General features: G+C 45.2%; 1 protein-coding gene and 1 long non-coding RNA gene across 4 annotated transcripts in view; both read left to right on the forward strand.

Annotated features, from left to right (window-relative positions):
* Positions 1-25,673, forward strand: part of CCDC50 (coiled-coil domain containing 50) — a 74,122-nt gene that overhangs the window by 39,165 nt on the left and 9,284 nt on the right. For 2 of the 3 annotated variants that reach the window (XM_067466140.1, XM_067466139.1), the window contains exons 4-9: positions 36-126; positions 2,291-2,411; positions 6,450-7,136; positions 16,712-16,830; positions 19,064-19,108; positions 24,356-24,463. In XM_067466140.1, coding sequence (XP_067322241.1) covers positions 36-126; positions 2,291-2,411; positions 6,450-7,136; positions 16,712-16,830; positions 19,064-19,108; positions 24,356-24,463 — 1,171 coding nt within the window. The remainder of the gene's footprint in view (positions 1-35; positions 127-2,290; positions 2,412-6,449; positions 7,137-16,711; positions 16,831-19,063; positions 19,109-24,355; positions 24,464-25,673) is intronic. The other variant, XM_067466141.1, reaches the window with a different exon arrangement.
* Positions 2,422-6,029, forward strand: LOC137096531 (uncharacterized). Its single transcript, XR_010909534.1, has 2 exons — positions 2,422-5,588; positions 5,944-6,029. It is a non-coding gene; the product is annotated as an uncharacterized lncRNA (long non-coding RNA).

The raw sequence follows: 25,673 nt of genomic DNA on the forward strand, positions 1-25,673 counted from the left end.
CTGCTCCTGTCACCTCCCTGCCTTCTGTTTTGCAGAGAGCGCCAGGACTGTGAGATCGCTCAGGAAATCCAAGTCAAGCTGGTCATCGAAGCGGAACAACGGCGCCGGCAGGAAGAGGACGACGAGGTATGTGATGAACCTGGGAGCCGTGGGCCGATGTTTGGGTGCCTTTGTTGTTTTGGATATTTTAAGGAATGCAGTGTTGTCTTGGGCAAATGAGAAACAGGAGTCTTGGGACTTTGATGTCCAGACAAGAGCAATGGACAGCATCTGGGAGGGTTCCTGCACCATCTGGTTGGCAAACGGCGCCCCAAGGCATGGATTGGACTGGACCTTGGAGACTCTAGGGCTGCATCTACACTGCAGGATGGGTGCGGTTGGACACCCCGTTAACAGCCATGGCTCAGTGCTATTGAGTCCTGGTTGCTGTAGTTTTGCAAAATCTGCCCAAGAGTGCAAATCACAACCCCAAGGGTTCCATTGCATTGAGCTATGGCTGTCAAAGTTGTGTCAGGCTGCATGCATTCCATACTATTGATGCACCCTTGGAATAATACAACAAAGAAGTGGAGTTAGGTTATTTGGGGAAAATCTGGCAATAGAATCATAGGATTGGAAAGTACCACAAAGGCCATCTATGTAATCCAAACCCCTTGGCATGCAGGATTGCCAAAAAGATTCAACATGCTTAGGTAAAAGTAAGGGTTTTCCCCAGATGTTAAGTCCAGTTGTGTCTGACTCTGGAAATTGGTGCTCATCTCCATTTTTAAACCAAAGAGCCGGCGTTCTCCGTAGACACCTCCAAGGTCATGTGGCCAGCATGACTGCATGGAGTGCTGTTACCTTCCCGCCGGAGCGGTATCTATTGATCTACTCACATTTGCATGTTTTCGAACTGCTAGGTTGGCAGAAGCTAGAGCTTACAGCAGGAGCTCACCCCCGCTCCATATCTAAGCCAAAGAGCCAGCGTTGTCCACAGACACCTCCAAGGTCATGTGGCCAGCATGACTGCATGGAGTGCTGTTACCTTCCCGTCGGAGCGGTATCTATTGATCTGCTCACATTTGCATGTTTTCGAACTGCTAGGTTGTCAGAAGCTAGAGCTAACAGAAGGAGCTCACGCCGCTCCATATCTAAGCCAAAGAGCCAGCGTTGTCCACAGACACCTCCAAGGTCATGTGGCCAGCATGACTGCATGGAGTGCTGTTACCTTCCTGCCGGAGTGGTATCTATTGATCTGCTCACATTTGCATGTTTTCGAACTGCTAGGTTGGCAGAAGCTAGAGCTAACAGCAGGAGCTCACGCCGCTCCATATCTAAGCTAAAGAGCCAGCGTTGTCCACAGACACCTCCAAGGTCATGTGGCCAGCATGACTTCATGGAGCGCTGTTACCTTCCCGCCGGAGCGGTATCTATTGATCTGCTCACATTTGCATGTTTTCAAACTGCTAGGTTGGCAGAAGCTGATGCTAGCAGCAGGAGCTCACCCCGCTCCCCGGATTTGAACCTGTGACCTTTTGGTCATCAAGTTCTGAAGCTCAGCGCTTTAGCCTGCTGCACCACTGGGTGCTGCTTATAGACCTCCAAGACATGCTTATAGACCTCCAAGACATGCTTATAGACCTCCAAGACATGCTTATAGACCCCCAAGACATGCTTATAGCCCTCCAAGACATGCTTATAGACCTCCAAGACATGCTTATAGACCTCCAAGACATGCTTATAGCCCTCCAAGACATGCTTATAGACCTCCAAGACATGCTTATAGACCTCCAAGACATGCTTATAGACCTCCAAGACATGCTTATAGACCTCCAAGACATGCTTATAGACCTCCAAGACATGCTTATAGACCCCCAAGACATGCTTATAGCCCTCCAAGACATGCTTATAGACCCCCAAGACATGCTTATAGACCTCCAAAGAAAGAAAGACCCCCCCCCCCAAGTATTTAAAACTGAATGGGCATCTATCGAGAGGGTTTGGACCATGCCTTCCTTGCCAACAGAAGGGGGTTGGACTAGATGGCCTTTGGGGGACCGTTCCAACTCTTCTGATTCTAAGTCTCACTGAAGATTCCTCCTGAAGCTTAGGTCATGGGTGGCTTTGGAGATGATGGGGACAATTGTCCTTCTCAGGTGGTTCCAGTTTCATAATTCATCGTCATCATTTTTGAGTTTTGGTGCGTTTCTGGATAACCTTGGGGCTGGAAGTTGGTCTCGTATCTCACCCCCCTGCATTTGCACCTCTTCTCTTGGCGTAGCAGAAAGCATCTCTCTTTCTCCTTTAGGACATTGCTCGGATCCTGCAACAGAAGGAGCTTCAGGAAGAGAAGAGGAGGAAGAAGCCTCTCCCGCCGGAACCCGTCTCGGCCAGCCCTTACAAAGAGGCCTACTATCCAGAAAACAGAGGTGAGGACCACCAGCTGGCCCATCTGAACCAGGAAAGGCCTGCTCTGGTTTGGGTTTGCGAGTCCAAACGCCCCTCCAGAAGGTCTTCCCCTTGGTCCTGTGAAATGTTTGAGGTGGGAGATGAGATTGCCAGCAGAGGTTGATGCATTGCAGTGAGAGGTTGCCATTTGTGACATTGCAAGTTTGGTGTCTTGATTCCGCACTTGCTTTGCTTCCCGGTGATTCCCCTTTTCTGGAAAAGCCCTGGAGATTATTGGTGGTGGTGCCAAAGGAACCGAATCATTGCTTATAAAGAATCGTAATGGAAATGCAAAATCTGATCCATGCTGGATGAGACTCTTGCTGAGCTACCATGAAAAATAATCGTCGAACAGAAAATTGTTCCCATTGGAATCTGCAAGAAGCTGAGCAACATCTGGAATTTCTCTTCTTCTGATCCAAGATACATTCGTGATCGAACTAACTATAATCCTGAGGATTTCAGGGGTGCAGAACTGAGGATCTGCTTGTTGGTGGTGGTCTGCTTCCTCCCTCTTTACCCTCACAAACGCTCTCTCTGTCTCTCCTGCCGTTGGGTGAAGGTCTCCTCTGTCTTTTCTTCGGCTTCTCACAATTAAAGTGGGATCAAGACGCATTGATTCAACGACCTATCTCTCCGGTACCATTCTGTGCCCTTTGGTTCCCTTTCCCCATCTTCTGGAATGCTTTGGGGGCTGCATGTTAGCACTCCCTACATGGATGACTGGCTTCTCTGTGATGGAGGGATGGGAGGAAGGGAAGGGAGAAAGGAAAGAAGGGAGGGAGGGAGGATGAAATGGATTGAAGGAGAAAGAGGGAGAGAGGGAAGGAAGGAAAGACAAAAGGGAAGGAAAGAAGGATGAAAGGGTGGAAGAGAAGGAGGAAGGAAAAAGAGAAGGAAGGAAAAAAGGAAGAGAAGGATAAAGGAAAGAGAAGGAAAGGCAAAAGGGAAGGAAGGAAGGAGAAAGGGAGAGAGGAAGAAAAGAGGGAAGGAAGGACAAAAGGGTGGAAGGAGAAAGAGGGAGGAAATTGAGGGAGGTAAGGAGGAAGGAATGAGAGAAGGAAGGAGAGACAAAAGAGAGGGAAGGACGAAAGGGTGGAAGGGAAGGGAAGGATGGAAGGAGAAAGAGGGAAGGATGGATGAAAGAGGGAAGGAAAGAAAGACAAAAGGGAAGGAAGGATGAAAGGGTGGAAGAGAAGGATGAAAGGAAGGGAAGGAGGAAAGAAAAAGAGAAGGAAAGAAAAAATGGTGGAAGAGAAGGATTAAGGAAAGAAAAGGAAGGAAAGGCAAAAGGTAAGGAAGGAAGGAGAAAAGGGAGAGAGGCAGAAAAGAGGGAAGGAAGGACAAAAGGGTGGAAGGAGAAAGAGGGAGGAAATTGAGGGAGGTAAGGAGGAAGGAATGAGAGAAGGAAAGAAAGACAAAAGAGAGGGAAGGACAAAAAGGTGGAAGGGAAGGGAAGGATGGAAGGAGAAAGAGGGAAGGATGGATGAAAGAGGGAAGGACAAAAGGGAAGGAAGGAGGAAAGGAAGGAAGGGAAGGAGGAAAGAAAAAGAGAAGGAAAGGAAAAATGGTGGAAGAGAAGGATTAAGGAAAGAAAAGGAAGAAAAGGCAAAAGGTAAGGACGGAAGGAGAAAGGGAGAGAGGGAGAAAAGAGGGAAGGAAGGACAAAAGGGTGGAAGGGAAGGCTGGAAGGAGAAAGAGGGAGGTAAAGAGGAAGAAATGAGAGAAGGAAGGAAATACAAAAGAGGGAAGGACGAAAGGATGGAAGCAAGGAAGGACAAAAGGGTGGAAGGGAAGGATGGAAGGGAGAGAGGGAGGGAAAGACAAAAGGGAAGGAAGGATGGAAGGGTGGAAGAGAAGGATGAAAGGAAGGAAGGAAGGGAAGGAGGAAAGAAAAAGAAGGAAAGAAAAAAGAGAGGAAGAGAAGGATAAAGGAAAGAGAAGGAAGGAAAGGCAAAAGGGAAGAAAGGAAGGAGAAAAAGGGAGAGAGGCAGAAAAGAGGGAAGGAAGGACAAAAGGGTGGAAGGGAAGGATGGAAGGAGAAAGAGGGAGGAAAGGGAGGGAGGTAAGGAAGAAGGAATGAGAGAAGGAAGTAAAGACAAAAGGGAAGGAAGGATGAAATGGTGGAAGGGAAGGAGGAAAGAAAAAGAGAAGGAAGGAAAAAAGGAGGAAGAGAAGGATAGATGGAAGGTAGAGAAGGATAAAGGAAAGAGAAGGGAAGAAAGACAAAAGGGAAGGAAGGAAGGAGAAAGAGGGAGAGAGGGAGAAAAGAGGGAAGGAACGACAAAAGGGTGGAAGGGAAGGATGAAAGGAGAAAGAGAGAGGACAGGGAGGGAAGTAAGGAGGAAGGAAAGATAATGGGGAGGGAAGGACGAAAGGGTGGAAGCGAAGGATGGATGGAAGGAAGGACAAAAGGGTGGAAGGGAATGGAAGGAGGAAGAAAGAGAGAGGGAAGGGAGGAAGGGAAGATAGAGAGAAGGAAGGAAAGACAAAAGGGAAGGAAGGAGAGGGAGAAAATAGGGAAGGAAGGACAAAAGGGTGGAAGGGAAGGATGGAAGGAGAAAGAGGGAGGAAAGGGAGGGACTTAATGAGAAAGGAAGGGAAGGAGAAGGATGGAAGGAGAAGGATGGAAGGAGAAAGAGGGAGGAAAGGAAGGGAGGTAAGGAGGAAGGAAAGACAAAAGGGACGGAAGGACAAAAGGGTGGAGGGAAGGATGGAAGGAGAAAGAGGGAGGAAAGGGAGGGAGGTAAGGAGGAAGGAAGAAAAGGAAAAGGATGGAAGGAGAAAGAGGGAGGAAAGGAAGGGAAGTAAGGAGGAAGGAAAGACAAAAGGGAGGGAAGGACGAAAGGGTGGAAGGGAATGGAAGGAGGAAGAAAGAGGAAAGGGAGAGGAAGGGAAGATAGGAAGAAGGAAAGACAAAAGGAAAGGAAGGAGAAAGAAGGAGAGAGGGAAGAAATGAAGAAAGGGTGGAAGGGAATGGAAGGAGGAAGAAAGAGGAAAGGGAGAGGAAGGGAAGATAGGAAGAAGGAAAGACAAAAGGAAAGGAAGGAGAAAGAAGGAGAGAGGGAAGAAACGAAGAAAGGGTGGAAGGGAAGAAAGAAGAGATGGAAAAAGAGGGAGGTGAGGAATGGAGGGAGGGAAGGAGGAAGAAAAGAGAGGTGGGAAGGAGGAAAGAAATGGAGAAAGGGCAGGAAGGAAAGAGAGAAGGAAGGAAGGATAGGATGGTGAGAGAGAGGAGGACCTGAGGACTGCATCCCATGCCTGCTTTACGCAATTGATTTTGCTCTCCACTTTCTCCAAGTTCTCTCTGGAGGTCCCTTTGAGTTTCCATGTCCATTTCTGTGCGTGCCACTAACACGTGTCACTAACCCCGCTCTGTTCTCTGACAAAAGGGAAGGAAGGAAGGAGAAAGAAGGAGAGAGGGAAGAAACGAAGAAAGGGTGGATGGGAAGAAAGAAGAGATGGAAAAAGAGGGAGATGAGGATTAGAGGGAGGGAAGGAGGAAGAAAAGAGGAGGGAAGGAAGAATGAAAAGGTAGAAGCGAAGGAGAAAGGGCAGGAAGGAGGAAGGAAAGAGAGAAAGAAGGAAGGAAGGAAGGAAGGAAGGAAGGAAGGAAGGAAGGAAGGAAGGAGAAAAAAGGAAAAGAACGGCAGAAGGAAGGAGGGGGGAAAAGAAAGACAAAGGAAGGAAGAGAAAGGTTGAGAAAGGAAAGAGGAAAAGATATAAGAGGTGTGAAGGAAAGAAAGTGAAAGAAGGAAAGAGAGGAAGGGAAGAAAAGAGGGAGGGAGGAGAAAAAGAAGGAAGGAAGGAAGGAAGGAAGGAAGGAAAGATAGGATGGTGAGAGAGAGGAGGACCTGAGGACTGCATCCCATGCCTGCTTTACGCAATTGATTTTGCTCTCCACTTCCTCCACGTTCTCTCTGGAGGTCCCTTTGAGTTTCCATGTCCATTTCTGTGTGTGCCATTAACACGTGTCACTAACCCCGCTCTGTTCTCTGTCCGTCCTACTTGTCGACCAGACCGAAGGTGCGCCAGCCCTCGAGATGTGGCGCCCGAGCAGTCCAGATCTCGCCAGCCCCGCGAGGGCAACGCAGACCCCTGGAGGGGCCCTCCTCTCCTTCTGGAGGGGCTCGACCTGGAGGTTTCGGAGGGATCAGAAGGAGGGAAGAGCAGCCGAAGCCGGACACGGCAGAGAGAGCGGAAACCTGAGAAACACCCAGTGCCTCTTTGGGAAGCGGAGGACGAGGTCAGCCTTGGCCAAAGCAAGGAGAGGAGGAGGAAGAAGAACCCGGAGAGTTTGGAGAGACCTCGGGCGGCATCTTCACTGGATGGAGATGGCAGGGACCATCGGGAGCGTCCACACAGGAGCCATGAAAGACCTCCAAGACCTCCTTCTCTCCTTATGGACCAAGAAGCGAGTCCAGATCTCGGGCGCCATAGACGTCGGGAAAGGCAGTCTCCAGGTTCGGATGTTGGCTTCCCACGTCAACATTATAGCAGGTCACCAAATCCTAACCATTACATGGTCCCATCCCATGAAGCGGGGCATTCTCCAAGAGGTCGGGACCACCGCCACAATGACTTGGAGGTCTCTCCACATCAAAGCCGGAAGAAGGATGCAGGACGGAGAAACGAAGCATCCAAGGACAGAGGGAGACCCCATTCCTCTTCCTCGCATCACGGGGAAAACTGGGACCTGGGCGCAGGTAATGAGGAAGAGTTGGGTGAGCACCTCTGTTGCTGGTTTGTCATGAACTCCTATCTCAGTGGTCCTCAACCTGGGGTCCAAAGATGTTTTTGGCCTACAACTCCCAGAAATCCTAACAGCTGGTAAACTAGCTGGGATTTCTGGGAGTTGTAGGCCAAAAACATCTGGGGACCCCAGGTTGAGGACCACTGTCCTATCTCATACCATCTGACTATCGGCTGTGTGTCAGAATGGCTGATAGTTGGATAGATGGATGGCATGCGATAGGGAGGAGTCTCTCATTTGGTATCAGCCATGGATTGAGGTTCTGGATTTGAGCCTGCCACTTTTGGACTCTCGCTTGCTGAGGTGTTCCAGCAAGTGTCTCTGTAGATCTTAGAAAACTATTTCTTGATTTAAGTCATTGACGTGCTGGCTGATACCCAAACAGAGATATCACTGCCTTGGTCCTTTCACTATTGGCTGCTACTTCCCGGCGGATGTCAGGTGGTGCAATACCGGCTAAACAGTGTAATTTCTCCAGCGGTGTAGGGCGCAGACACCCCATGGTAATGGGTCATGTCTCATTAAGAGCCACATCTATTGTTTTAGCGTGGTGAAATGTGTTCCACACTGGGCATGCATACTCAGCAGCAGAGTAGCATAGCGCAAGGGCAGATGTCTTCACTGTGTCTGGTTGTGATCCCCAGGTTGTGCCAGTCAGCTTTCGTATGATATTGTTTCTAGCACCCATTTTTTGCTTGATGTTCAGGCAGTCTGTTCCACACTGGGCATGCGTACTCAGCAGCAGAGTAGCATAGCGCAAGGGCAGATGCTTCACTGTGTCTGGTTGTGATCCCCAGGTTGTGCCAATCAGCTTTCGTATGATATTGTTTCTAGCACCCATTTTTTGCTTGATGTTCAGGCAGTCTGTTCCACACTGGGCATGCGTACTCAGCCACAGAGTAGCATAGCGCAAGGGCAGATGTCTTCACTGTGTCTGGTTGTGATCCCCAGGTTGTGCCAGTCAGCTTTCGTATGATATTGTTTCTAGCACCCATTTTTTGCTTGATGTTCAGGCAGTCTGTTCCACACTGGGCATGCGTACTCAGCAGCAGAGTAGCATAGCGCAAGGGCAGATGCCTTCACTGTGTCTGGTTGTGATCCTCAGGTTGTGCCAGTTATAGAATCATGGAATCAAAGAGTTGGAAGAGACCTCATGGGCCATCCAGTCCAACCCCATTCTGCCGAGTAGCTGGAATATTGCATTCAAATTGCATTGCTGTGGCCCAGTCTGGTGATATGGAAAATAAAGTAATTAGAAAGTGCTGTAATGTCTTTATACTTGTGGGTAAACAGTATTTCTTGATGTTTCTTTGACAGTGTTGACATAGAGATTGTCTGGTTTGCCTACTCTGGAACATGGAACATATAATTGTCCATCTTTAGGAGTCCCTTTCAAATCTATAATACTTTATCTATGTGTGTGTGAATCATATATATCTGTCTATATCTATGGCTGGATGGCTCTCTGTCAGGAGGGTTTTGATTATGTTTTCTTGCCCTGGTGAAGGGAGTTGGACTAGATGGCCTTAAGTATTTTCTGTTGGTCATGGGGGTTCTGTGTGGGAAGTTTGCCCCAATTCTGTCATGTGTGGGGTTCATTCACAATAGTCTTTGATTGCAGGTGAACTATAAATCCCAGTAACTACAACTCCCAAATGCCAAGGTCTATTTCCCCCAGATTATATCTGTGTTCATATTTGGTCATATGGAATATTCATGCCAAGTTTGGTCCAGATCCATCATTGTTTGAGTCCACAGTGCTCTCTGGATGTAGGTGAACTACAACTCTCAAACTCAAGGTCATAGAATCATAGAATCAAAGAGTTGGAAGAGACCTCATGGGCCATCCAGTCCAACCCCTTTCTGCCAAGAAGCAGGAATATTGCATTCAAATCACCCCTGACAGATGGCCATCCAACCTCTGTTTAAAAGCTTCCAAAGAAGGAGCCTCCACCACACTCCGGGGCAGAGAGTTCCACTGCTGAACGATTCTCGCAGTCAGGAAATTATTCCTCATGTTCAGATGGAATCAGTCAGCTTTCGTATGATGTTTCCAGCGCCCACTTTTTGCTTGATGTTCAGCAAAAAACAAAGTTTTTGCAGTTTTTAGTCAATGTTCCCTATGTTTTTGTGATAGAACCAATTAGGAAATGGCATTTACAACCCAGGAACCAAAATAGTGTTTTGTAGAGTAATAATAGATCTCTTTGAAACTCAATGGAATGAGACTCTTCCATCAACATAAGTCAGAGAGGAAATGAATGAATCTAAAGGAGGAATATGCTTGAAATGGAAATCAGATGGGAGGGTGGGAAACATCAGTGTCTAATTCCGTCCCTATTGAAACTATTCCGCCTGTGTTGGGAAGAAGCCATGAGCCAAACAAGAGCGGATTGATCGCTAGCGCCGGAGCCGGCTGTCCTGGGGCTTTCCGCTTTTAGCTCCTTCGCTCCAGCTGCAAGTGCCAAACAAAGGCACTTGTGTACCTGGAGAAAGAGGAAGGGAAGGATAGCTGGCTGCCTCCATTGCAAAATATTGCATTTGCAGGAAGCTTCAATGCCGGCGCTCAATTGTTCTCCTTGTTCAATCCCTTCCCCATGACCGGCTCCTCTCCTCTCCCCAATCCGCGGGTGGGCCAAGGGGCGGAGCTACTGTGCCTGGCCCGCTTCAGGCCAAGAGAGAGAGAGAGAGAGAGAACCCCTCCGGCTGGAGGTATCTCCCACCTCCGCTCCCTCCTTTGCTTTTGCGCCTACCTTCAGGAAAGGTGGACATCACGACCTCTCTCTCTCTCTCTCTCTCGGTCCCAATGGCTGAGGAGAAAGTCAGGAGAAGAGGTGACTTTTGGTGCACACGCCGGGGTCTTCAGGCATGCCTCCGGACCCAAAGCGGGCCAGGCAAGGGAGCAAGTGCGGCAAGTGTAGTTACTGGGATGTATAGTTCACCTACAATCAAAGAGCATTCTGAACTCCACCAATGATGGAATTGAACCAAATATGGCACACAGAACTCCCACGGCAAACAGAAAATATATATCAATGATTGGTTGGGCTGGGGGGAGGGGGCAAAATACTGTTTGCTTAGCGTTGAAAATTACCTAGGGCCGCCTCTGGGGATGGAGAATTGCTCTTGTCATTTGGGAGTTGTAGTTGCTGGGATTTATAGTTAACCTACAATCAACGAGCATTCTGAATGCCACCAACCATGGAATAGAACCAATGACCAACAGAAAATACTGGAAGGGTTTGGTGGGCATTGACCTTGATGTTTTGGAGTTGTAGTTCACCTACATCCAGAGAGTAGTGTGGACTCAAACAACGATAGATCTGGATCAAACTTGGCACAAGTGCTCAATATGCTCAAATGTGAAGTTTAGGGAAAATAGACCTTGACATATGCGAGTTGTAGTTACTGGGATGTATAGTTCACCTACAATCAAAGAGCATTCTGAACTCCACCAATGATGGAATTGAACCAAATATGGCACACAGAACTCCCACGACGAACAGAAAATATATATCAATGATTGGTTGGGCGGGGGGGCGCTAAAATACTGTTTGCTTAGCGTTGAAAATTACCTAGGGCCGCCTCTGCATAGGTTCGCCATCACGGTCATAGAACAAGCCTTTCTGGCTTCTCAGGACAAATCTGTTCACAATAATCATTGTAGAAAAGTTCATTTTCTGTAATGCAACTCCCTATTTATATATTTATCGTGTCAGCAGTGAACTAAGCTGTGCTGTCACGCGCTGGGCCTATAGCAGTTGGCTTTTGAACAGGACGTGGTCTTTGGTGACCCCTCTGACACCCCCTTCGTGACCCTTCCAGGGGTCCCGATCCTCAGCTTGAGAAACACTCAGCTAGGAATTAATGGGATTTGCACAAAAAATGGAAATTGGAAAGGTTGTCATGGGTTGAATGTCTGTGAGAAAGCATCCCTAAAGGCAAGGCATTTGGAGTCTCCGCTGCATTTCCCATCAGTCTTTTCCCACCCCACGTTTCCTTCTATCTGTGACAACAGCCAGGCTTCAAATAATGAGAGTATCTCTATCAAAACAGACCCACGTCCCCACTTCCTGTGGATGCCACAGAGCAACTGGCTCCCTGGGGCGCGTCTGGCCAGGCGTGAGTCATTCTCTGTCCCTTGTTTTCCATGAGAAAATGACTTTTGCAGAAAAGGCACATCCGATCTCCAGGAGATCAAATTCCAACCGTAGTCCCAGCTGTGGGAAAGTTTGCTCTCTTTTTTGGAATCGATTCTCACAATCTCCAAACTACCTGATACTGAACAATGTTCCACAGATACAGTTCCTCCCATTGTGGTTTCCAGAGTTTGGAAAGTTTTATTTTTCAACTGCAACTCCCACAATCCCTATCTGCAAATGTCCCACAGATACAATTCTTTCCAATTCCAAAGTTTGACAAAGTTCTTATTTTGGACAGCAACTCCCACAATTCCCAACTGCCCTATATTCAGCAGATGTTCCAGAAATACAATTCCTCCCATGATAGTTTCCAAAGTTTGGTAAAGTTCTTATTTTGGACAGCAACTCCCACAATCCCCAACTGCCCTATATTCAGTCGATGTTCCACAGATACAGTTCCTCCCAAGATAGTTTCCAAAGTTTGGTAAAGTTCTTATTTTGGACTGCAACTACCACAATCCTCAAATGCCCTATATTCAACAGGTGCTCGAAAGATACAGTTCCTCCCATAGTAGTTTCCAAAGTTTGGTAAAATTCCTTATTTTGGACTGTAACTCCTATAATCCTCAACTGTCCTATGTTGAACAGATGTTCCAGAGATACAATTTCTCCCTTAGTGGTTTCCAGAGTTTGGGAAAGTTCCTTTGTTTGGACTGCAGCTCCCACAATCCCCAGCTGCACTATATTCAGCAGATGTTCCAGAGATACAATTCCTCCCAAGATAGTTTCTAAAGTTTGGTAAAGTTCCTTATTTTGGACGGCAACTCCCACAACCCCCAACTGACCTATATTCAGCAAATGTTCCAGAGATACAATTCCTCCCATCATAGTTTCCAAAGTTTGGTAAAGTTCCTTATTTTGGACTGCAGCGCCCACAATCCCCAACTACCCTATATTCAGCAGATGTTCCAGAGATACAATTCCTCCCAAGATAGTTTCCAAAGTTTGGTAAAGTTCTTATTTTGGACTGTAACTCCCACAAACTCCAACTGTCCTATATTCAGCAGACGTTCCAGAGATACAATTCCTCCCAAGATAGTTTCCAAAGTTTGGTAAAGTTCTTATGTTGGACTGCAACTCCCACAATCCCCAACTGCCCTATATTCAGCAGATATTCCAGAAATACAATTCCTCACATTGTGGTTTCCAAAGTTTGGTAAAGTTCCTTATTTTGGACTGCAGCTCCCACAATCCCCAACTGCACTATATTCAGCAGATGTTCCAGAGATACAATTCCTCCCAAGATAGTTTCCAAAGTTTGGTAAAGTTCTTATTTTGGACTGCAACTCCCACAATCCCCAACTGACCTATATTCAGCAGATGTTCCAGAGATACGATTCCTCCCAATATAGTTTCCAAAGTTTGGTAAAGTTCTTATTTTGGACTGCAACTCCCAAAATCCCCAACTAACCTATATTCAGCAGATGTTGCAGAGATACACTTCCTCCCAAGATAGTTTCCAAAGTTTGGTAAAGTTCTGATTTTGGACTGCAGTGCCTACAATCCCCAACTGCCCTATATTCAGCAGGTGTTCCAGAGATACAATTCCTCCCAAGATAGTTTCCAAAGTTTGGTAAAATTCTTATTTTGGACTACAACTCCCACAAACCCCAACTGCCCTATATTCAGCAGACGTTCCAGAGATACGATTCCTCCCTTAGTGGTTTCCAGAGTTTGGGAAAGTTCCTTTGTTTGGACTGCAACTCCTACAATCCCCAACTGCCCTATATTTGGCAGATGCTCCAGGGATACAATTTCTCCCATAGTCATTTCCAAAGTTTGGTTTGTTGTTTATTTGTTCAGTCGCTTCTGACTCTTGATGACCTCCTGGACCAGTCTATGCCAGAGCTCCCAATTGGCCATCACTACCCCCAGCTCCTTCACAGTCAAGCCAGTCGCTTCAAGGATACCATCCATCCATCTTGCTCTTGGTCGGCCCCTCTTCGTTTTTCCTTCCATTTTCCCCAACATCATTGTCTTCTCCAAGCTTTCCTGTCTTCTCATGATTCCAAAGTTTGGTAAAATTCCTTATTTTGGACTACAACTACCACAATCCTCAACTGCCCTATATTTCACAGTTGCTCCAAAGATACAGTTCCTCCCATAGTAGTTTCCAATGTTTGGTAAAATTCCTTATTTTGGACTACAACTCCCACAAACCCCAACTGCCTTATATTCAGCAGATGTTTCAGAGATACAATTTCTCCCAAGATAAGTTTCCAAAGTTTGGTAAAGTTCTTATTTTGGACTGCAGTGCCCACAATCCCCAACTGCCCTATATTCAGCAGATGTTGCAGAGATACAATTCCTCCCAAGATAGTTTCCGAAGTTTGGTAAAGTTCTTATTTTGGACTGCAACTCCCACAATCCCCAACTGCCCTATATTCAGCAGATGCTACAAAGATACAATTCCTCCCAAGATAGTTTCCAAAGTTTGGTAAAGTTCTTATTGTGGACGACGACTCCCACAATCCCTAACTGACCTATATTCAGCAGATGTTCCAGAGATACAATTTCTCCCTTAGTGGTTTCCAGAGTTTGGGAAATTTCCTTTGTTTGGACTGCAACTCCCACAATCTCCAACTGCCCTATATTTGGCAGATGCTCCAGAGATGCAATTTCTCCCATAGTAATTTCCAAAGTTTGGTTTGTTGTTTATTTGTTCAGTCGCTTCTGACTCTTGGTGACCTCCTGGACCAGCCCATGCCAGAGCTCCCTATTGGCCATCACCACCCCCAGCTCCTTCAGAGTCAAGCCAGTCGCTTCAAGGATACCATCCATCCATCTTGCCCTTGGTCGGCCCCTCTTCGTTTTTCCTTCCATTTTCCCCAACATCATTGTCTTCTCCAAGCTTTCCTGTCTTCTCATGATTCCAAAGTTTGGTAAAGTTCCTTATTTTGGACTGCAACTCCCACAATCCCCAACTGCCCTATATTCAGCAGATGTTTCAGAAATACAATTCCTCCCATAGTTGTTTCCAAAGTTTGGTAAAGTTCTTATTATGGACGGCAACTCTCAAAATCCCCAACTGACCTATATTCAGTAGACGTTCCAGAGATACGATTCCTCCCATGATAGTTTCCAAAGTTTGGTAAAGTTCCTTATTTTGGACGGCAACTCCCACAATCCCCAGCTGCCCTATATTCAGCAGATGTTGCAGAGATACAATTCCTCCCAAGATAGTTTCCAAAGTTAGGTAAAGTTCTTATTTTGGACTGCAGCTCCCACAATCTCCAACTGCTCTATATTCAGCAGATGTTGCAGAGATACAATTCCTCCCAAGATAGTTTCCAAAGTTTGGTAAAGTTCCTTATTTTGGACTGCAACTCCCACAATCCCCAACTGCTCTATATTCAGCAGATGTTGCAGAGATACAATTCCTCCCAAGATAGTTTCCAAAGTTTGGTAAAGTTCCTTATTTTGGACTGCAACTCCCACAATCCCCAACTGCTCTATATTCAGCAGATGTTGCAGAGATACAATTCCTCCCAAGATAGTTTCCAAAGTTTGGTAAAGTTCCTTATTTTGGACTGCAACTCCCACAATCCCCAACTGCTCTATATTCAGCAGATGTTGCAGAGATACAATTCCTCCCAAGATAGTTTCCAAAGTTTGGTAAAGTTCCTTATTTTGGACTGCAACTCCCACAATCCCCAACTGCTCTATATTCAGCAGATGTTGCAGAGATACAATTCCTCCCAAGATAGTTTCCAAAGTTTGGTAAAGTTCCTTATTTTGGACTGCAACTCCCACAATCCCCAACTGCTCTATATTCAGCAGATGTTGCAGAGATACAATTCCTCCCAAGATAGTTTCCAAAGTTTGGTAAAGTTCCTTATTTTGGACTGCAACTCCCACAATCTCCAACTGCTCTATATTCAGCAGATGTTGCAGAGATACAATTCCTCCCAAGATAGTTTCCAAAGTTTGGTAAAGTTCCTTATTTTGGACTGCAACTCCCACAATCCCCAACTGCTCTATATTCAGCAGATGTTGCAGAGATACAATTCCTCCCAAGATAGTTTCCAAAGTTTGGTAAAGTTCCTTATTTTGGACTGCAACTCCCACAATCCCCAACTGCTCTATATTCAGCAGATGTTGCAGAGATACAATTCCTCCCAAGATAGTTTCCAAAGTTTGGTAAAGTTCCTTATTTTGGACTGCAACTCCCACAATCCCCAACTGACCTATATTCAGCAGATGTTGCAGAGATACAATTCCTCCCAAGATAGTTTCCAAAGTTTGGTAAAGTTCTTCTGTTGGACTGCAACTCCCACAATCCTCAACTGACCTATATTCAGCAGATGTTCCAGAGATACAATTCCTCCCATGATAGTTTCCAAAGTTTGGTAAAGTTCCTTATTTTGGACTGCAACTCCCACAATCCCCAACTGCCCTATATTCAGCAGATGTTGCAGAGATACAATTCCTCCCAAGATAGTTTCCGAAGTTTGGTAAAGTTCCTTATTTTGGACTGCAACTCCCACAATCCCCAACTGACCTATATTCCACAGATGCTCCAAAGATACAGTTCCTCCCATAGTAGTTTCCAAAGTTTGGTAAAGTTCTTATTTTGGACTGCAGTGCCCACAATCCCCAACTGCCCTATATTCAGCAGATGTTGCAGAGATACAATTCCTCCCAATATAGTTTCCGAAGTTTGGTAAAGTTCTTATTTTGGACTGCAGCTCCCACAATCCCCAACTGACCTGTATTCAGTAGACATTCCAGAGATACAGTTCCTCCCATAGCTGTTTCCAAAGTTTGGTAAAGTTCTTATGTTGGACTGCAACTCCCACAATCCCCAACTGCCCTATATTTCACAGATGCTTCAAAGATACAGTTCCTCGCATAGCTGTTTCCAAAGTTTGGTAAAGTTCTTATTTTGGACTGTAACTCCCACAATCCTCAACTGCCCTATGTTGAACAGATGTTCTAGAGATGCAGTTTCTCCCTTAGTGGTTTCCAGAGTTTGGGAATGTTCCTTTGTTTGGACTGCAACTCCCACAATCCCCAACTGCCCTATATTCCACAGATGTTCCAAAGATACAGTTCCTCCCATAGTAGTTTCCAAAGTTTGGTAAAGTTCCTTATTTTGGACTGCAACTCCCACAATCCCCAACTGCCCTATATTCAGCAGACGTTCCAGAGATACAACTCCACCCGTAGTGCCATGCCACTTTATTCTGCCCGTGTTTCAATGTGGTGTGCAACTGTGGGTTCCGCATCTCCAAAGGAAAAGGCCGGATAATTAAATGAAGCAAGCCTTCGTTAAGACTTTAGTCTTGTTTGGGGATAAGAGAGAGTTGGTTTTCCTTTATTGCAGGGACAAAAGCAAAAGGGACGAAGGAGGCTTCCTACTCCAAACCCCGTCCAACGGATCCTCAGGAGCAGGAGCTTTACGATGCAGAGATTGCCAGGAGGTTGCAAGAAGAAGAGCTGCTGGTGAGATGGCTTAAATCGGATGTTTCTCTCCCAGTTTAGCACTCAAAGCAACTTATTTATGTATTTATTTATCGTGTCAGGGGCAACCAGACCATTGTATTACTTTTCTAACAGAACAAAACAAACAAACAGATTGAAAAAACCACAAAGTTTGCAAGCTTGGTAGTGGATTAAATGCCCTTTGACCAGTATCTGGCCCCTTGGAGTGCCTCTGGTGTTGCCGCAAGAAGGTCCTCCATGGTGCATGTGGCAGGGCTCAGGGTGCATTGCAGCAGGTGGTCTCTGGTTTGCTCTTCTCCACACTCACATGTCGAGGATTCCACTTTGTAGCCCCATTTCTGAAGGTTGGCTCTGCATCTCGTGGTGCCAGAGCGCAGTCTGTTCAGTGCCTTCCAAGTCGCCCTGTCTTCTGTGTGCCCAGGGAGGAGTCTCTCATTTGGTATCAGCCATGGATTGAGGTTCTGGGGTTGAGCCTGCCACTTTTGGACTCTCGCTTGCTGAGTGTCTCTGTAGATCTAAGAAAACTATTTCTTGATTTAAGTCATTGACGTGCTGGCTGATACCCAAACAGGGGATGAGCTGGAGATGTCTCTGCCTTGGTTCTTTCACTATTGGCTGCTACTTCCCGGCGGATGTCAGGTGGTGCAATACCGGCTAAGCAGTGTAATTTCTCCAGTGGTGTAGGGCGCTGGCACCCCGTGATAATGCGGCATGTCTCATTAAGAGCCACACCCACTGTTTGAGCATGGTGAGATGTGTTCCACACTGGGCATGCATACTCAGCAGCAGAGTAGCATAGGAAAGAAGGAAAGGAATGGGGAGAAAGAAGAGGAAGGAAGAAGGAAGGGAGGAAGGAGAAAGGAGAAGGAGGGATGGAAGGAAGGAAGGACAAAGGGAAAAAGTAGAAGGAAGGAAAGAGGAAGAAAAAGAAGAAAGAAGGAAGGAGAAAGAGGGGGAGGGTAGGAAGGAGAAGGAAAAAAGTGGAAGGAGAAAGAAAAAGAGAAAGGGAGATGAAAGGAATGAGGCATAGGAAAGAAATAGGAAGGGGGAGGAAGAGGAAGAGGAAGGGAGAAGGAAAGGAGGAAGAAGGAAGAAAGGAGGAGGAGGGAGGGAAGGGAAAAGGGAAAAGTAGAAGGAAGGAAAGAGGAAGAAAAAGAAGAAGGAAGGAAGGAGAAAGAGGGGGAGGGGGAGAAGGAGAATGAAAAAAGTGGAAGGAGGAAGAAAAAGAGAAAGGGAGGTGAAAGGAATGAGGCATAGGAAAGAAGGAGGAAGGGGAAAAAAGAAGAAGAGGAAGGAAGAAGAAGGAAGGAGGAGGAGGGATAGAAGGAAGGAAGAAAAAGTGGAAAAGTAGAAGGAAAGAGGAAGAGGAAGAAGAAGGAGGAGGAAGGAAGGAAGGAAAGACAAGGAAGGAAGGAAGAAGGGGGAGGAAGAAAAAAGAAGAGGAAGAAGGAGCATGTAGAAAAAGGAGGAAGGAATGAAAGAAGGAGAAAGAATAAGTAGAAAAGGAAGAGAAGGGAGGGAGGCAGAGGAAAAAGAAGGAAGATGAAGAAGGGGAAAGAAGATTTAGGAGGTGAACCTGGTCACTTGGCACCTGGCTGCCTCAGAGGATGTTGGGTGAAAATCCCAGACTCTTAGAGTTGGAAGACACCACCCAAGCCTTCCCAACAGATGACCACCCAGTCTCTGCTGCAAAACCTTTTGTTATTCTTTTCCAAATCTTACAAAACTATTGTTTCAAAACAGTAATGTGTTCTTTTCACAGTGTTTGGTAAGTGACCGATTCCTAGAAGTCACAACAGTGTTGAAAAACAATTCAATATTCTTGATGCAGGTTTTTCTTTTGGTTTTGCACTACTTTCTATTCCTTATTTTGAAAGAGGAAAACTCGATGACAGAGGAGAGAATGCCAATGAAGCATGATGGAAAACATCCTGTCTTAATGTGTTGTAAAAATACCTCCAGAAAGTGCAATGCAAATATATATTTCTTGCAAAGAATAGTATTTTTGCACATTTACTTGTTTATTTTATGCTCCACCTTCCCAAATGCAAAACCACCAAAAAGTGCATCTTACTAACAGTATTATAAAGTTTTTGAATTGCTTTCTTCTTGCACGTAGAGGGGAAATGAACATTTCCCCCTCTTCTGAGCATGCACAGAGTGTCCTCACTAGTTCTGTACTACCAAGTTTCCTTCTCAAACCTTCTAAATTGCATTTTCTTCTCTTTTCTAGGCCAACCAGGTGGATACGAGGGCAGCCCAGGTAGCCCAGGACGAGGTAGGTTTGCATTGTATTGTTGAAGGCTTTCATGGCTGGAATCACTAGGTTCTTCTGGGTTTTTTTCGGGCTGTATGGCCATGTTCTAGAGGCATTCTCTCCTGACGTTTTGCCTGCATCTATGGCAAGCATCCTCAGAGGCAGTGAGGTCTGTTGGAAGTAGGAAAAAGGGTTTATATATCTGTGGAATGGCTGGGGTGGCAGAGAGGAAACAACCAGACACATCTTAACACCTCTCAACAAAAGATTTTCCCAGGCTCAGCCAGGCCTTCAAATACTAATGAAGGTGATCAGTTGAAACATTCACACCTAGCTCCAGCAGAGAAGAGCTCTTTGCCCCACCCCAGCCATTCCACAGATATATAAACCCATTGTCCTAATTCCAACAGATTTCACTGCCTCTGAGGATGCTTGCCATAGATGCAGGCGAAACATCAGGAGAAATGCCTCTAGAACATGGCCATATAGCCCGAAAAAACCCACAAGAACCTAGGCTTGCATTAATTGCTTAATCCTTAAAACAGCGTAGCTTCTTTGGTTGCATCTACACTGTGGAATTTATGCAGTTTGAGACCACTTTGACAACCATGGTTTAGTGTTATGGAATCCTGGGAGTTGGGTTGTTGTAGGTTTTTTCGGGCTATATGGCCATGGTCTAGAGGCATTCTCTCCTGACGTTTCACCTGCATCTCTGGCAAGCATCCTCAGAGGTAGTGAGGATGCTTGCCATAAATGCAGGCAAAACGTCAGGAGAGAATGCCTCTAGACCATGGCCATATAGCCCGAAAAAACCTACAACAACCCAATGATTCCAGCCATGAAAGCCTTCGACAATATCCTGGGAGTTGTAGTTTTACAGTTACTTTTTCCTTCTCTGACAAAGAGTGCTGGTGCCTCAGAAAATACAAATCCCCTGTTTCCATGGCATTGAGCCACAGAAGTGGTATCAAACTGCATTAATTTTATGGTGTAGATGCATTCTTAGACCAATCTCCATCTCCAGATAAAATGCAGCTCAGAAGACCCAAACCATCGATGTTCTCATCCACCATATGCACACACACACACACACACACACACACACATATACACATACATGTATATACCATATTTCTCTGAAAGCTATCTGTGTACATGTATATATATAAATATGTGCATATGCATATGTGTGTAGAAGTATATAAGTATGTGTGTGTATGTATGTATATATAAATATGTGTGTGTGTATGTTTATGTATATGTATATAAATATGTGTGTGTGTTTATATCTGTGTGTGCATGTGTATGAATATATAAATATGTGTGTATAAATGTGTGCATATGTGTATGTGCATATATAAATATATATCTCTACTCATATATGCATATGCACATATTTATATATATATACATGCACACAGATCCACTCATATATATATATATATATATATATATACACACACACACACACACGCACATACATATATGCACACATTTATATACATTTACATACACATGCATGCACACACATATTTTTCTGTATATACATACACATGTACACACATATTTATATATCTATACATACACACATATATTTATATATATATATGCACACACAAATACACACATATATGTGTGTGTGTGTGTATTTGTGTGTGCATGTATATATATAAATATATCTGTTTCTGTATGTATAGGTATATAAATGTTTGTGTGCATGTATATGTATATATATAAAATATATGTGTTTATGCATGTGTATGTATATGTATATAAATATGTGTGCATATATGTATGTATGTGTATGTATATATATAAATATATGTGTGTGCATCTGTGTGCATGTATATATATAAATTCGTGCATATGCCAAATTGGGAGGGATAGCCAATACTCCAGAGGACAGGAGCAGGATCCAAAGGGATCTTGACAGATTAGAGAGATGATGGGCCAAAACTCACAAAATGAAGTTCAACGGGGACAAATGCAAGAGACTCCACTTAGGCACGAAAAACAAAATGCAAAGATACAGAATGGGGGACGATGATGCCTGGCTTGAGAGCAGTACGTGTGAAAAAGATCTTGGAGTCCTCGTGGACAGCAAGTTGAACATGAGCCAGGAATGTGATGTGGTGGCAAAAAAAGCCAATGGGATGTTGGCCTGCATCAAGAGGAGCATAGTGTCTAGATCTAGGGAAGTCATGCTCCCCATGCTCTATTCCGCTTTGGTTAGACCACACCTGGAATATTGTGTCCAATTCGGGCACCACAATTCAAGAGAGATATTGACAAGCTGGAATGTGTCCAGAGGAGGGCGACTAAAATGATCAAGGGTCTGGAGAACAAGCCCTATGAGGAGTGGCTTAAGGAGCTGGGCATGTTTATCCTGAAGAAGAGAAGGCTGAGAGGAGATATGATAGCCATGTATAAATATGTCAGAGGAAGCCACAGGGAGGAGGAGGGAGCAAGCTTGTTTTCTGCTTCCCTGGAGACTAGGACGGAATGGAGCCATGGCTTCAAACTCCAAGAAAGGAGATTCCACCTGAACATGAGGAAGAACTGACTGTGAGAGCCGTTCAGCAGTGGAACTCTCTGCCCAGGAGTGTGGTGGAGGCTCCTTCTTTGGAAGCTTTTAAACAGAGGCTGGATGGGCATCTGTCAGGGGTGATTTGAATGCAATATTCCTGCTTCTTGGCAGAATGGGGTTGGACTGGATGGCCCAGGAGGTCTCTTCCAACTCTTGGATTCTATGATTCTATAATAACAACAACAACAACAACAATAATACAAGCATACTGAGCAATCATGCTAGGACTTATTTTCTGGTTAGGGCTTATTTGTGGAGGGCAGAGTATATATATATATGTGTGTGTGTGTGTGTGTATGTATGTATGTTTATGTATATGTATATAAATATGTGTGTATTTATGTGTCTGCACATGTGTATGAATATATAAATGTGTGTGTGTATATATATGTGTGCATAAATGTGTATATATAAATAAATATATGTGTGTATTTGTGTGTGCATGTGTATGTATATATATAAAATTGTGTGTATGGATGTGTATGTATATGCATATAAATATATGTGTGTGTATGTATATATAAAAATATGTGTGTGTGTATCTGTGTGCATGCATATATATGTGTGTGTGTGTGTGTGTGCATATGCACATATGTAGAGGTATATAAATATGTATGTATATATAAATATGTGTGTGTGTGTTGTTTGCTGTTCATTCATTCAGTCACTTCCGACTCTTCGTGACCTCATGAACCAGCCCATGCCAGAGCTCTGTGTGTGTGTGTGTGTAGTATGCATTATTTATTTATCATGTCAGTGCAACCAGTCGATTATATTACATTTCTAACAGAACAAAGCAAACAAACAGATAAAATACAAAATACAAGGATCTGGGGTCTTTCCAAGGATTTTTTTATTTATCGTGTCAGGAGCAACCAGACATTTGTATTACATTTTTAACAAAACAAACAGACAAAACACAAAGTTTGCAAGCTTGGTAGTTGATTAAATGTCCTTTGAGCAGTATCTGGCCCCTTGGAGTGCCTCTGGTGTTGCCATAAGAAGGTCCTCCATGGTGCATGTGGCAGGGCTCAGGGTGCATTGCAGCAGGTGGTCAGTGGTTTGCTCTTCTCCACACTCACATGTTGAGGATTCTACTTTGTAGCCCCATTTCTTGAGGTTGACTCTGCATCTCGTGGTGCCAGAGCGCAGTCTGTTCAGCGCCTTCCAAGTCGCCAGTCCTCTGTGTGCCCAGGGGGGAGTCTCTCATCTGGTATCAGCCATGGATTGAGGTGCTGGGTTTGAGCCTGCCACTTTTGGACTCTCGCTTGCTGAGGTGTTCCAGCGAGTGTCTCTGTAGATTTTAGAAAACTATTTCTAGATTTAAGTCGTTGACGTGCTGGCTGATACCCAAACAAGGGATGAGCTGGACATGTCTCTGCCTTGGTCCTTTCACTATTGGCTGTATGCATTTATGGCAGTGGGTTGGACTAGATGGCCCATGTAGTCTCTTTCTCTATTTGTCTTTGTATGTCTACGTATAGACATAGGATGGATGGATGATTGCATGGATAGATAGATAGCTACAGGGATAGATACACTATCAATATAGATATTTCAAATTTAAATTAAACACTGGCCATCTGTCTTGGTAGCTGTCACAATGCGTTATGGCAGAAGGGTTTTCAGGAAAATGGCTATATTTATGTATTTATTTACCTTACTTCTATACCGCTGTTCTCAGCCCGAAGGCAACTCACAGCGGTTCACAACAAATACGAACAGCAAAAATTCAGAGCTACAGTATAGAAACAGTTAACAACCTAACACATTACACACTTAATAAACAGTTACTACAATACCCATTCACTGTCGTCTCGTCATCAAAAACATGTTCCAGATTCGTCATCCATTGTTCCATTCCAGTGTTCATTAACCAATCATTGCACTAATTATTCGAACGCCTGCTCAAACAGCCAGGTCTTCACCTTTTTGCGGAATACCACTAGAGATGGTGCTAGTCTAATGTCGGTAGGAAGGGCGTTCCACAGCCGAGGAGCCACCACCGAGAAGGCCCTATCTCTCGTCCCCGCCAGCCGAGCTTGAGAAGCAGGCGGGATCGAGAGCAGGGTCTCCCCGGAAGATCTCAAAGTCCTGGTGGGTTCATAGGCAGAGATGCGGTCGGATAGGTAGCTTGGGCCGGAACCGTTTAGGGCTTTAAAGGCCAACGCCAGCACCTTGAATTCAGCCCGGTAGCAGATCGGTAGCCAGTGGAGTTGGCGCAACAGGGGGGTTGTATGCTCCCTGCGCTCCGCTCCTGTTAAAATCATGGCTGCCGAGCGTTGGACTAGTTGGAGCTTCCGAGCTGTCTTCAAAGGCAACCCCACGTAGAGAGCGTTGCAGTAGTCTATATGGCTATATGGAGCATTTATGGGCATGGTTGCTGTGGTAATTGTGCCTTGAGCCCCATCATAAATGACAAAAGTTGGGGCAATCCTGGCTTCCTTCTTGGAGCCCACCCACCTCATCTATGCAATCAAGCCATTTTCCAGCCTGGAGACCCAGTCTGGTCCAGTGACTGACCCCTTTGGGGCACGGCTCCTTCTTTCTTGCAGACGGACAGTGGCCTGACCCCAAGGAATGCTGCTTGAAGTGGCCCTGGGGTTTTGCTCACCTGTATCTTGTCCTATTTGTGTGTGTGTGTGTGTGTGTGTATTTCAGTGTGTTGTTTTCCCCGTTAGGAAATCGCCCGCCTGCTGATGGCAGAAGAGAAGAAGAAGGCTTACAAGAAAGCGAGGGAGCGAGAAAAGTCGTCCACTGAAAAGAAAAAGCAGGATCCAGACTGGAAAGTGAGTTTGCGGCTCAATCGGAGTCAAGCTTAGCGTTCCCAAACTGGGCTTTGCAACACATCTTTGCAAAGACATTAACAATTGTTGGTTTAATTCTATTTTAATATTTATATGTTACTAGCCATCCCCTGCCACGTGTTGTTGTGGCCCACATGGGGGTTCTGTGAGGGAGGTTTGGGCCAATTCTATAGTTGGTGGGGTTCAGAATGCTCTTTGATTGCAGGTGAACTATAAATCCCAGCAACTACAACTCCCAAATGTCAAGATTCTATTTTCCCCAAACTCCACCAGTGTTCACATTTGGGCATATGGAGTATTCATGTAGAGTTTGGTCCAGATCCATCATTGTTTGAGTCCACAGTGATCTCTGGATGTGGGTAAACTACAACTCCCAAACCAAAGGGCACTGCCCACCAAACCCTTCCAGTATTTTCTGTTGGTCATGGGAGCACTGTGTGCCAAGTTTGGTTCAGTTCCAACGTTGGTGGGGTTCAGAATGCTCTTTGATTGTAGGTGAGCTATAAATCCCAGCAACTACAACTCCCAAATGTCAAGATTCTATTTTCCCCAAACTCCACCAGTGTTCACATTTGGGCATATTGAGTATTCGTGTAGAGTTTGGCCCAGACCCATCATTGTTTGAGTCCACAGTGATCTCTGCATGTGAGTGAACTACAACTCCAAAACCAAAGGACATTGCCCACCAAACTCTTCCAGTATTTCCTGTTGGTCATGGGAGAACTGTGTGCCAAGTTTGGTTCAATTCCGATGTTGGTGGGGTTCAGAATGCTCTTTGATTGTAGGTGAACTATACATCCCAGCAACTACAACTCCCAAATGACAAAATCAATTTTTTGAGTGAAGGACATACATTGGGTTGTTAGGTGTCTTGTGTCCAAATTTGGTGTCAATTCGTCCAGTGGTTTTTGAGTTCTGTTAATCCCACAAATGAACATTACATTTTTATTTATATAGATAAAGTGTAATTTGTTTCAGGCGACACAGAGAAGCCATTGAAATCCACAAGAAGCATGTGGACAATTTCAACAGAAAGGAGGAAACCATGAAAATGAACAAAATCTGGCTGCCAGTATTAAAAAACTCTAAAATTGCAACAGCAAAACAGCAGAGAGGAAACAAACAAGGACATCTAATCACCTCTCAACAAAAGATTGCTCCAGGCACTGCCAGGCAATCAAATGCTAATCAA

This window comes from Anolis sagrei, chromosome 3 (genome assembly GCF_037176765.1).
Source record: "Anolis sagrei isolate rAnoSag1 chromosome 3, rAnoSag1.mat, whole genome shotgun sequence".
NCBI lineage: Eukaryota > Metazoa > Chordata > Lepidosauria > Squamata > Dactyloidae > Anolis > Anolis sagrei.